The sequence below is a fragment of the Acartia tonsa genome, chromosome 4 (assembly GCF_053477335.1).
Source record: "Acartia tonsa isolate MP-2025a chromosome 4, ASM5347733v1, whole genome shotgun sequence".
Classification (NCBI taxonomy): domain Eukaryota; kingdom Metazoa; phylum Arthropoda; class Copepoda; order Calanoida; family Acartiidae; genus Acartia; species Acartia tonsa.
The window spans coordinates 17,373,898-17,386,173 of NC_137263.1; the positions used below are offsets into that span (position 1 = coordinate 17,373,898).

General features: G+C 33.3%; 1 protein-coding gene across 1 annotated transcript in view; it reads right to left on the minus strand.

Moving 5' to 3' along the window:
* The window catches only part of LOC145317983 (innexin shaking-B-like), a 106,345-nt gene that overhangs the window by 17,315 nt on the left and 76,754 nt on the right, over window positions 1-12,276 (minus strand). Inside the window, exons 10-11 of the mRNA XM_080159278.1 lie at window positions 9,529-9,664; window positions 5,878-5,983 (exon numbers count right to left, since the gene is read on the minus strand). Of these exons, the coding sequence (XP_080015404.1) occupies window positions 5,878-5,983; window positions 9,529-9,664 (242 nt within the window). The remainder of the gene's footprint in view (window positions 1-5,877; window positions 5,984-9,528; window positions 9,665-12,276) is intronic.

Sequence of the window (12,276 nt, forward strand, 5' to 3'; positions counted from 1 at the left end):
GTTAGTTTTATCTTTACCCCTCCCCCCTAAAAAAAAAGCTGTCTATCTAAAATTACAGCGAAGCTTTTCTATAATTAGGGTCAGTCCGTACGTCCCTGCGTCCGTAACGTTAGCTTTTTCGTTAACTTAGGCATGTTAAAATTGTTCTATTGATTCCTGTATTAGTTCTGTACGATTTGGAAAGCGTATCAATCCTGTAATCATTACCAGAATGTCCATACGTTTATGTTGATTTTTAACTTATATTATAAGTACAATATTATAAGCGAAGCATCTCTATAATCAATTCTTAACAATGTCAGTATACCCTTAAACAGTATTTTATATTTAAGAACTGTTGCAACAAATTTGGGCAAAATTTTGACAAGACTTATTTATATATATTTTACATATTCACGCTCTACAAGAGTTAATGTTCGTCTGTCACCCTGTTTCAGAGCTTTGCTTTTATGAATGTTATCATCCTTGTTTAAATATAAATCAACTGGTTGTCAGACCATTACCGATAGACTAAAGGACTTAGTAAATTATAATCTGGATGCTTCTTAGTATGATAATAAAGTCCTTTAAATAGCAGCCAAGAAATTCATGTTTTCCCTAATACTGTTTCTAACGGACAGATGTACCGACAGACGGACGTATCATTTACAGAATGGCTTTGCTATTAAAAACGGAAATATAACTTTTAAAGATTAAATATGTTTGTTATTGAATTATATCAATTTTTATTAGTTTGACTTCATAATGGTATTTAATTTATATTAATAAAGCCTTCTACCGTCTGTTTTTGAAGCTGAATTTCAAATTTGAGGCTATTTGTTGCCAAGAATTATGAACTAATCTTGAATTATGAATACTTGAATATTAACAGGGCCTAAATAACTTTTGGCACCTCGTAGCCCCAAGTTAGAAAAACCTTTAAACGTAAAAAATACATGTTATTTTAAGATGCAATTTGAGGTGTTCTTGGATTTTAAATTACAGATTTATGACAACTTTTCTTATTTTTCTTGGCATTTTAAAGTAGAAACATCTGTCTACATATATCAATGAAATATTGTTACATATCATTTAATCAGATTTTTACACCAATTTATTCTAGGAAAAAGTAAGAGAAGCAATGTATGATGATTTTAATGAAAAAATTCACTTTTAAAAATATTCCTTTGACCACGTTCAGCAAAACTGCTGCATTTTGCCTAAAATTTTGTAATATATAAAAAAATCTGTTGTTTGGCAACTTTTGAATGGTAATACTAGCCTTTGGGACATTTAACTCAAAATTGAGAAAATTTAAAAAGTGACCAATAATCCTACTGTGCCCTCAATTATCTCAGTTCTTATTAGAGCTAGAAGCTAAATTTTTTTTGTGCATGTCCCAAAGCTAGTAAAAGTGGCTGACTCAGGTTAAGACGTAAAAAAATTAACCAATGAGAGGCCAGTATAAACTGTAATTGACCAATGGTTGAAGCTAGAAATACATTTAAAAAAAGTATCTTTATGTAAATTTTATATTAGAAGTCTCAAAACAAAAACAAAAAACAAAGCGGCCGCAGCTACTACCCGCTAAAGTTGGGGGTCATGGGAGGCTTTAAAAGATTTCTGGAGACCTAAGGAATCAGGACCTACAGGATCATACCTGGAACCTGAAATTGACTTGAACACCTATGATTTACTACTAGAGGATAATTTAGTATTTTGATTAGATAAAATGCTTTGATTAAGTCAAAAAATATTTTTGCTCTTTACCTGGATGACCCTGCCTGGTTTGCTGGCATCCTGTGCCTGCCAGGATGGAGATATTAAAAAAATTCAAACTCTCAGTTATGTGTCATACCCATATTTAAAAAGTCACTCCATCTTTCACACACAGAAATGAGATAGAAAAAACTTAAGGGCTAAAGTTTATCAAATTAATTAATTTATTTCATGTTGAGCCTTTTAATGAAACAATGCACTGGGTGTGTGTAAGCAATGTCTATTCAAAGAAGTAATTTTTAAAAATTATCAAGAAAAAATATGTTCAAATCATTATTTACTCCACCCAAAAGATTTCAGACCCCCCCCCCCCCCACCACCACAAGCAATTTTTTGACACCCCCCATTCTATCTCGGCTCCTGTTACAGATAAAGACGTAAAAAATTTTTCTGGTGGTTCATGTGTATTTTTAGAAAAAATTACTTTTTCTAGCCATAGCGGTCAGACCACTCCTTAGCCACTTATTAGCGGCCAGCCACTAAATATTAAAACAGCTGTAGAGCAGCCAATTTTGCAGCTAGGATAACCAAATTTTAGGACAAACTTTTATTTTTCATAACAAAAAATTACTTTTTCCGAAAAACGGCAAATAACGGAAACCGCCATTTTCGGCGGTTATGGCGGTAAAATGGCGGTTGGCGGCACCAATAAATATTTTTATCTGTTTATTGTTGCTCAAGGATGTACCAAAAAAAATTATAGGTCTCTAGATGTAATAGAAGCCATGATATTCATGATATATGTCTGTAGTAAAAGCCTGACAAAAAACGGTCATAAAGTTGGTCAGGGAGTGGTGAAACGATGATAACACCATAACATCAGAAGATCATTGATATCTAAGTATTCACCAAAAAAAATTTAGGTTTCTACCTTATACACAAAAGTCATAATGTAGTTATTAAGATTTATTTAGATTTTTTTCTAAATTTGGTGCCACCTAACCAATTTTTACAGGACGCCACGACCGACACAGACCAGATATCCTTACAAGATCAACTCTTGCCGACGTAAAATTACTAAACAACTCTCTATCTTACCTACAAAAAAATAACATTGAAAAAACTAGAGGGGGGGGTCAATATGACCCCCCCCCTCCCGATCTGTAAGGGTTAATGTCATGTGGGTGAGTTGCACCTGGACTGAACAGTCAACTTGTCCATTCAAGGCCAGACTCTTGGTCCTTCACCTCATACCCATAGAACAGTACATTACAGACAACCAACCCTTTGATTGCACGATCTTTGTCTGGAGATCCTAACTGTGCATGGCAATGAGTTGTGCCTGTTTTGGGCCAAGGCATTCCCCCTACTCTGCATTTTTTTTTATATCCTGTGCCAAACAATGCAGGTAGGTACCATTATTAACATTTTTGGTATGACATTTTTCAATCAACCTATGACCTTACAGCGTTTTTCAATTACTAGTGCACCATGCCAAGGACCACCCATGCATACCTGATTTAGGGCTAAGGCTTCCCCCCTACTCTTACTCCAATCTCTAACACCTGAAAGAGCAGCAGTAGGTACTAATTTTACATCTTTAGTATGAATTCTGGTAACAATGTGTCAGATTAGGTAATTTTCTCAACTCTGACTCTATGTCACTAAATGTCATATATGAATTCTGGTAACAATGTGTCAGATTAGGTAATTTCCCCAACTCTGATTCTATCTCACTAAATGTCATATATGACTTTTGGTAACAATGTGTCAGATATGGTAATTGCCCCAACTCTGACTCTATCTCACTAAATGTCATATATGACTTTTGGTAACAATGTGTCAGATATGGTAATTGCCCCAACTCTGACTCTATGTCACTAAATGTCATATTTGAATTCTGGTAACAATGTGTCAGATTAGGTAATTTTCTCAACTCTGACTCTATGTCACTAAATGTCATATCTGACTTTTGGCAACAATGCGTCAGATTAGGTAATTTTCTCAACTCTGACTCTATTTCACTAAATGTCATATATGACTTTTGGTAACAATGTGTCAGATATGGTGATTGCCCCAACTCTGACTCTATGTCACAAAATGTCATATATGAATTCTGATAACAATGTGTCAGATTAGGTAATTTCCCCAACTCTGACTCTATCTCACTAAATGTCATATATGACTTTTGGTAACAATGTGTCAGATATGGTAACTGCCCCAACTCTGACTCTATGTCAAAAAATGTCATATATGAATTCTGGTAACAATGTGTCAGATTAGGCGATTTTTTCAACTCTGACTCTATGTCACTAAATGGCATATATGAATTCTGGTAACAATGTGTCAGATTAGGTAATTTTCTCAACTCTGACTCTATGTCACTAAATGTCATATCTGACTTTTGGCAACAATGTGTCAGATTAGGTAATTTTCTCAACCCTGACTCTATTTCACTAAATGTCATTTATGACTTTTGGTAACAATGTGTCAGATATGGTGATTGCCCCAACTCTGACTCTATGTCACTAAATGTCATATATGAATTCTGGTAACAATGTGTCAGATTAGGTAATTTCCCCAACTCTGACTCTATCTCACTAAATGTCATATATGACTTTTAGTGATATTGTGTCAGATTAGGTAATTTCCCCAACTCTGACTCTATGTCACTAAATGTCATATATGACTTTTAGTGATATTGTGTCAGATATGGCAATTGCCCCAACTCTGACTCTTTGTCACTAAATATCATATATGACCTTTGGTGATATTGTGTCAGATTGGGTAATTTCCCCAACTCTGACTCTATGTCACTAAATGTCATATATGACTTTTAGTGATATTGTGTCAGATTGGGTAATTTCCCCAACTCTGACTCTATGTCACTAAATGTCATATATGACTTTTAGTGATATTGTGTCAGATTAGGTAATTTCCCCAACTCTGACTCTATGTCACTAAATGTCATATATGACTTTTAGTGATATTGTGTCAGATATGGCAATTGCCCCAACTCTGACTCTTTGTCACTAAATATCATATATGACCTTTGGTGATATTGTGTCAGATTGGGTAATTTCCCCAACTCTGACTCTATGTCAATAAATGTCATATATGACTTTTAGTGATATTGTGTCAGATTAGGTAATTTCCCAAACTCTGACTCTATGTCACTAAATGTCATATATGACTTTTAGTGATATTGTGTCAGATTAGGTAATATTCTCAACTCTGACTCTATTTCACTAAATGTCATATATGACTTTTGGCAATAATGTGTCAGATTAGGTAATTTACCCAACTCTGACTGTATGTCACTAAATGTCATATATGACTTTTGGTGATATTGTGTCAGATTTGTTTGCATTGCCAAAAATGAGAAAATAACCTGACATGATGTCACTAAATTTCAGATTGAAATCTGAACTTTGGTCAAATTTTGTCATATCTGAACTTTGGTAACAAAGAGTCATATTGAGACAGATTTAAATCTGAAATCTAGTGACTGTGGATTTCTAATCTGACCGAAAAGAGGTAAAAACTACTAGGGAATTGTACAGTAGGAAGGGATACAAATTAACAAGATTTATTATGGCTATGTAATTGTATTGTAATAGGGGATACAAATTAACAATATTTAGTACGGTTATGTAATTCTATAGTAAGAGGGGATACAAATTAACAATATTTAGTATGGCTATGTAATTGTATAGTAATAAGTATAACAAATTGTAAAACAATTGGAAAAAATACTAATACTATACCCTAATTGTAAAGTACTCCTAAAAACCAAGATAAAATAAAGAAATCAATTTAGATTTAAGGTAAAGGAGAGGAGTAATATATCAATAGATAACATTATTTATTGCTATTGCTCTGCTTAAATACTCATTTTTAGTAGTTGGTCACAATGGCCTGCACAACCAAGGATTCTTAATACACATCAAATCTTTGGGGGGGGGGGGGGGTTGGCTTATAACACCCAACCTCCAATAAGTATTGGTATTACCTTATTGAATTTATTATAACCTTGGATCTTACACCAGATTATCATGTACTCTAATGTACTGGATAAACGGACTGACTAATAAATTATGTCCATTCTAGCAACCTAAATTGACGACAATTTTTCCCCTGTCATAATATCCAAAATATATTTTATATCCATTGTATTACCTTAAAGATGACTGAATCTATGTTTTGTCCAAGTAGATAGAAGAGGAACCAGTCGCCAACATAACTTTTGCCTACTATTGTGTCGATGCATTCCTTCTTCAAGCGTCTGAAAATAAATACAAAGATAAAGGAAAATCATTAATGTAGATATCAACAAGAATCTTAAGGGGAAAATTGACGATAATAGGACGTACATCCCAATGAATTTTAACAAAATTGCCCCTTCTTTAGTTTAAAAAAATTATTTGAACTCTTTTAGTCAAGATTCCTTAAGACTAAGTTTTAAGCCCTTGATTATGAAAATTTGTTTATATAACTTTGGTAACCAGTATAATTTACAGTCCAATGTCCCCTCCCTCCCTAGGAGATATATAGGCTAATGAAAGATAAATTTATCTTTTCTCATTTTTGGCAAGTAAAATTTCTAACTTAATTATAGGTCTTTATATGGTTTTTAGCCTTGAGATTATTTTAGGCCAAATTTATGTTCCCTTTTCTTCCCCAAAACACAAAACCCTAAATAAAAGGTCCATCCCATAAGCCGCATCTGCTATCTAGTTCAAATAAGAATTATTGAAACAACTTTGTGTGTATGTTACACTTTTAATTTAGCCTAATACACTAAAATGTTAAAATATGACTGGGATTAACTTTAGATGCTAGCCCTCAACAGATGTGCATATTTTAGATAATGTAAAATGTATTAAATAAATGTATCTAATGTTAAATATATATATTAGATGTTGTATATAGAGCTCTCTGTGTTAAACAAACCTTTTAACCATACTACCACCAGTATTCAGGGATTTAAAGGGATAAGACAATGGCTGATAAATTGATGTACATCCCCAATCATAATACACAAAATTACCCTTTCTATTGATTACATTAAGTGGTTGAATCATCTGGACACTGAACTTAATTAATAAATCAACCAGTCCAAATTTAATAAATGTCCCTAAAGTTATTAAGCCAACGAATAAGAATGCGTTATTAAACTTTGAGGACTAGTGTAATAGAAATCCCGATGTCCCCTACCTCCCTGACCACTATAACTTCTACAGCATGTACTATTATAACACAGGGATAAATGTATAGAACAATGGGTTATCCGTTTAAACCAGGGAGGGTGGGGACATTATGCTGTTTATCATTTTAGTCCTTAAAGTTTCATAATAACGTTTTTTTTATCTGTTGCCTTAACAACTTTGGAGACTTAAAATTTTTTTTTTTTGATATCTAGGCTATAAGTAAGAACAAATATTATTTCAAATAATTTCTGCTCTTTAATGATAAATGCAGATACGGCAAATTAAATTGTTTGACCAATTTCCTATCCCAGCATTCCTGACCATATTTTGATATGGAAACATAGATTAATTTTTACCACAGCTGATAAAAGTATCTTGATTAAAAATAACCAAACATGTAACCACTAGGATGATGGTCATGCTCCTACATCGATGTTTTTTTACTTTTGACTGTAAAGACAAATTTTCATTTTTGTCACCATGTGAGGTAAAATTAATCCCTTTGAGCCTTAAAAAATGACATCATACAATAAAAATGACCAATGATAAGCTAATAAACTGACTAAATTACCAATGACGGGCCAGTTTAATTGACCAATACTAAGGCAGTATGACGTCATTTTATTAAAGGCACCGTAAAAAGTTTCTCCCTTTATTAGTTCTTTAAACTGGAGTCAGATTGTCATTGATATATGGGAGTCATATGTTTTATGCCAAAAAAAATCTATGCTTGGCGAATGAATTATGACAGGTTAGGTAAAGGTAGATTACAGAAAGCGGCCTCTAATATATTTTTGCGTTACTTTTAATAAGATCCTATAAAACAGTACAGAACATGCCATCTTAGTCTTTATCACTTTTGATCTATGTAGCTAAAGAATTATGCCAATTTAAATATAAATTTTGAACCACTTGTGTAAAGGTTAAAAGGAGGAATATTAGAGCAAACTACTCAGAATCTTTAGGCAACCAAACCATGGAGGGAAACTCCATCTCAAGAAAAAAAACTTTCTCCGTTTTCAGCTAATATTGATCGTAACTGTTCGAGAGTATCTTATAGTATCATTATAATCAAGATGAAATTCTTACTATAGCCACTAAACCTTTCTAATATTTTCAAAATGGATATGTTAAGCATCACAAACAAAAAGTTGAAATTAAGGTCAAATAGATTTTGTGTGATTATAGGTTTTTAATAGTTATTATTCAGATGATATATCCCTCTCAATATAAGCCAGTTCAAGCAATAATTCTTGTGAAATATTATTATGAGAGACTAAACTATTTTATGAAATCCTTCACATTCTTAATTCTTTTCATCTTTTCAAGAATCCATATTTACAAACATCTTTTAATATATATCAAAACACACAACCATTTTATTAAAATCATTAAATATAATTCTTATTTAATAGTGTATTTTTATACCTCATTATATCTTACTTAAAGCAATTTTTAAAGTTAAGTTTTTGAAACTTTGTTGACATTTTTCGTTGATTTTCAGAGAATAATCAGAACATGAAATATTTTTATAGAAACAAATCGATTGAAGGTTGAAGATAAATTTTTAAAGATTATCAAATTTAGACAAACCAATCTATAAAAATCAGGGATCTAAAGGGATAAGACAACAGCCGATAAATTAATGTACATCCCCAATTATATGACACAAAATTTATCCTTCTGCAGATTAAAATTTTTCTTGAAACACTTGAACACTCAACTTGATGAACCAACCACTCATAATGCAATAAAATTTCCTAAAGTTGTTTAGAATAAGAAAACCTTACTATAAAACTTCGGGGACTAGTGTAATAAAAAGCCCAATGTCCCCTCACTCTCTGATAAAAAAATATCTTTGGCCGAAGTTTTTTCAACCATTAGAATCAGCAGCTAAGTATACCAAAAACTGCACAGAATAATTTTGGAAAGATATGCAGTGTTATGCAAATTATTATTACAATTTTTATTCAGATTTTATTCCCCAGAAATTTCTTATACGATCATTGAATTGTGCATACTTGTATTAAACAAAATTTAGAATACCATACTTTAAAGAAATGGGGGATTAAAAATAATGGATTGTATTATGTAAATGTCAGATACACCTCCTTATGAAAGTTCTCCTGCTCTTATTTATAATATTATTATATGCCCTTAGAGGCCATTAAGTGTAGCTTGCGGGAACAGAGGGGGGGTAACTTTTTTCTAGGGGTGATTTATCTTTAGGAAGATGTTACTCTCCCTCGAAGTAGTATTAAACCACTTTAAAAGAGAACCAAAAGGTTTAGCGGTTAGCGAGATCATTCGCTACACACACACACACACACACACACACACACACAGACAAAAACATAGACATCCTGTTACTTTTATATAAGAATAGGTATACTTTACTTCCATTGTTATTATTGTGTCTTTGCGGCTGCACATGAAGGCTCACTGCGAAAGTGGAAAGGCTGGAAAGTGTCAGTTGTGACGTCATAAGAATACGTCTAAAAAGGAGGGATGAGAGGAGATGTGAATAAGGAAACCCCTAAAAGATGTATTTTTATGACGTCACACATGACACTTTCCAGCGCTTCCTTAAGGCCATCGTATACCCGCCAAGTGTATTAACCTGTATCTAATCCTGAGAACGAAGGCCCTGATGTAGGGAGAGAAGACAATGACCACCCTATACACAATGATAAGGCTGGTCAGGAAGCCGAGCAGTAACAACCAGAACCATATGAATATGTAGATTTTCTCATTTACTGAAACAAACAAAATCAATTAGTTTTATTTATGAAAGTTGTTTATTTTGCTGCTAAGCCTCACTAGTTGCACTTTTTAGCCCTCTTGACTTTTTAAAAACTCCATCATGGTCATTTTCCAAAAAAGTTGTCGGGTATAGTCCCTTTCGTGACAACGCCTCTTAAGGGGTGTTTCGTCGGGTTTTCACAGTAGCTTTTGATAGGTTACTTTAGGTTAGGTAAGATTAAGTTAGGTTAGGTGATTGCCCTGCAGGGTTAGACAATTGGCCCCGCAGGGTTAGAGCCCCCCGCTAGAAATAGGAGAAAAGCTTATCAGCCTATCTTTGTATTTAGGTATACCTAACTTTTATATTGATTTTTTTAAATATATGTATATATGTTATGTTTCCTATTTATTGCATTTCTATAAAATGTCTAAGAGAATTGTGAAGGTGTACATCGATTTATCAGCAATTGTCCTATCCCTTTAGATCCGTGGAAGGTATACCAATATACAGGAAAGTTATGATGGTAGAAAAACTTTTCCAGTACAATATTTTTTAATTGATAGGTACAGTTTTATTTCAATATAAATGGAATATTTAGAAAGGTAAGAATTTTTACTCAAAGAGGTAATATTTATTTATCGTATCGTATTATAGAAAGCTTTCTGCGGATATTAAAATGAAATATTAAAAGATTAAAACGAGTTTTGTTAACGTAGGGGTTGAAGGCCAAGCCTAACAAAACTAGTATTAATTTTATGATTTTTATTTTAATAGTCATAGAAAATTGTCTGTAATACTGTATGCTATATATTATTATTCAGTATGGTAGCGAAACGGTTCTAATCTAACGGATATTTATCTGTTTCGAAGCAATATTGGAATAGTTATTTCTCGTATCGTATTATAAACGGCTTTCCGCGGATATAGAATGTACAATTGTAAGATTAAAACTAGTTTTTTTAGCCACGTGGTGCCGAAGGATTCGAATGAATACGAGAAAAGTTTTTCTAGTTATTTTTAAATAGGATAAAGTTGGCGAAAGTAGTTTTTTAATGCTTCATATGATAAAATATCAAATTCCGTGGTACCGAAGATGTATACATGCCCAAACCAAATTATTATGACCATTGTGTAAGAAATATTCCATATTACAAGTATAATAGCCAAGCAAATAAAAAGTATCATGATATCAAAAGAAAAGAAATTCCCCAGCAAATGAAGAAAATAATTTAGTTTACTTGTATGAAAACTTTCTTTGTGACTTTTCCCCCCATATATTAAGTAATAAATTCAACAGTACATATTAAGAAGTATAAAGGTTCTGCCTAGACCCCCAAACTGTATTTGATCCTCTCATCGCATTGCTCCAGAGATGAATTTAAGTTAAGGTTTATGTCAAAAGAAAAGCACGCACTGATGTTTAAAATTTTGTTTTAAAATTTTAATGGAAGTCTTCTTTACTAGAATCTATTTACAGAAAATGATTGTCTAACTTTTTTTGATTAGTTGGCCCCTTTCAGTATATTCTTGTCAACAAAAAAGGAAGATATTCATGAAAAATTTAGCAAGGTAGTTTCATAAGCATGAAAATACTTTTATTTTTGATTGAAGATTGATAATTCTCTAGAAGGAAACCCAGAATAATATTTCCAGTATGGCTTCAAATCCGATTAATATCCGCTTGATTAGAACCTGTTCATTGTAATACTGGAAAATCATTTATAGCATCGTATTACAGACAATTTTCCACGAATATTTTATTAAAAATCATAATATTCATCTTATATTTTTCATTTATTGCGGAGGAAATCTATCTATCTATAATACATAAAGTAACAGGATGTTTGTCTGTGTGTTTGTCTGTGTGTTTGTATGTTTGTACCGAAGGATCTCGCTAACCGCTGAACCGATCGGGTTCTCCTTAACAGAGTAGCTTCTCATAGGTCCCGGGAAGGTTTATAACTATTTTCTTGGGGGGTGGGACACCCCTAACTCCCCCAAAAAATGAAAAATCCTCCCCCCCAATTTTTATTTTTTTTATTTTTTTTAACTAAAATTAAAAATGAGGGGGGGCACCCCCCCCCAAAAAAAAATCTCCTCCTCAAGTGCCCCTAGAGGCCTCTAGGGGCGTAGCCGCTAGTCTATAATACAAAGTAGAATGATGTCTGTCTGTCCGTCCGTCCGTCTGCCTGTCCGTCTGCCTGTCCGTCTGTCTGTCTGTCTGTCTGTCTGTCTGTCTGTCTGTCTGTCTGTCTGTCTGTCTGTCTGTCTGTCTGTCTGTCTGTCTGTCTGTCCGTTTGTCTGTCCGTCTGTCCCTTAAGATCTCGGTAACCACTGAACCGATCAGATTCTACTCTTCAGGGTATATACCTAATGGTCCTGTGGTAGTTTTAAACTATTTTCTTGGGGGATGGGACACCCCCAACCTCCCCAAAAACAAAAAAATCCCCCCACTTTTTTTGCTGAAGATTTCCCTGGTCCTTTTACGAATTTCGCCTTAATTTTTTTTTACATCACCTCTGTGGCAAAGCCCCTAGAGGCTAGGGGCGTAGCCGCTAGTGTATAATACGATACGATATAAAACTATTAGTCTATTATACACAGACTATTAATGTAGATTTTGAT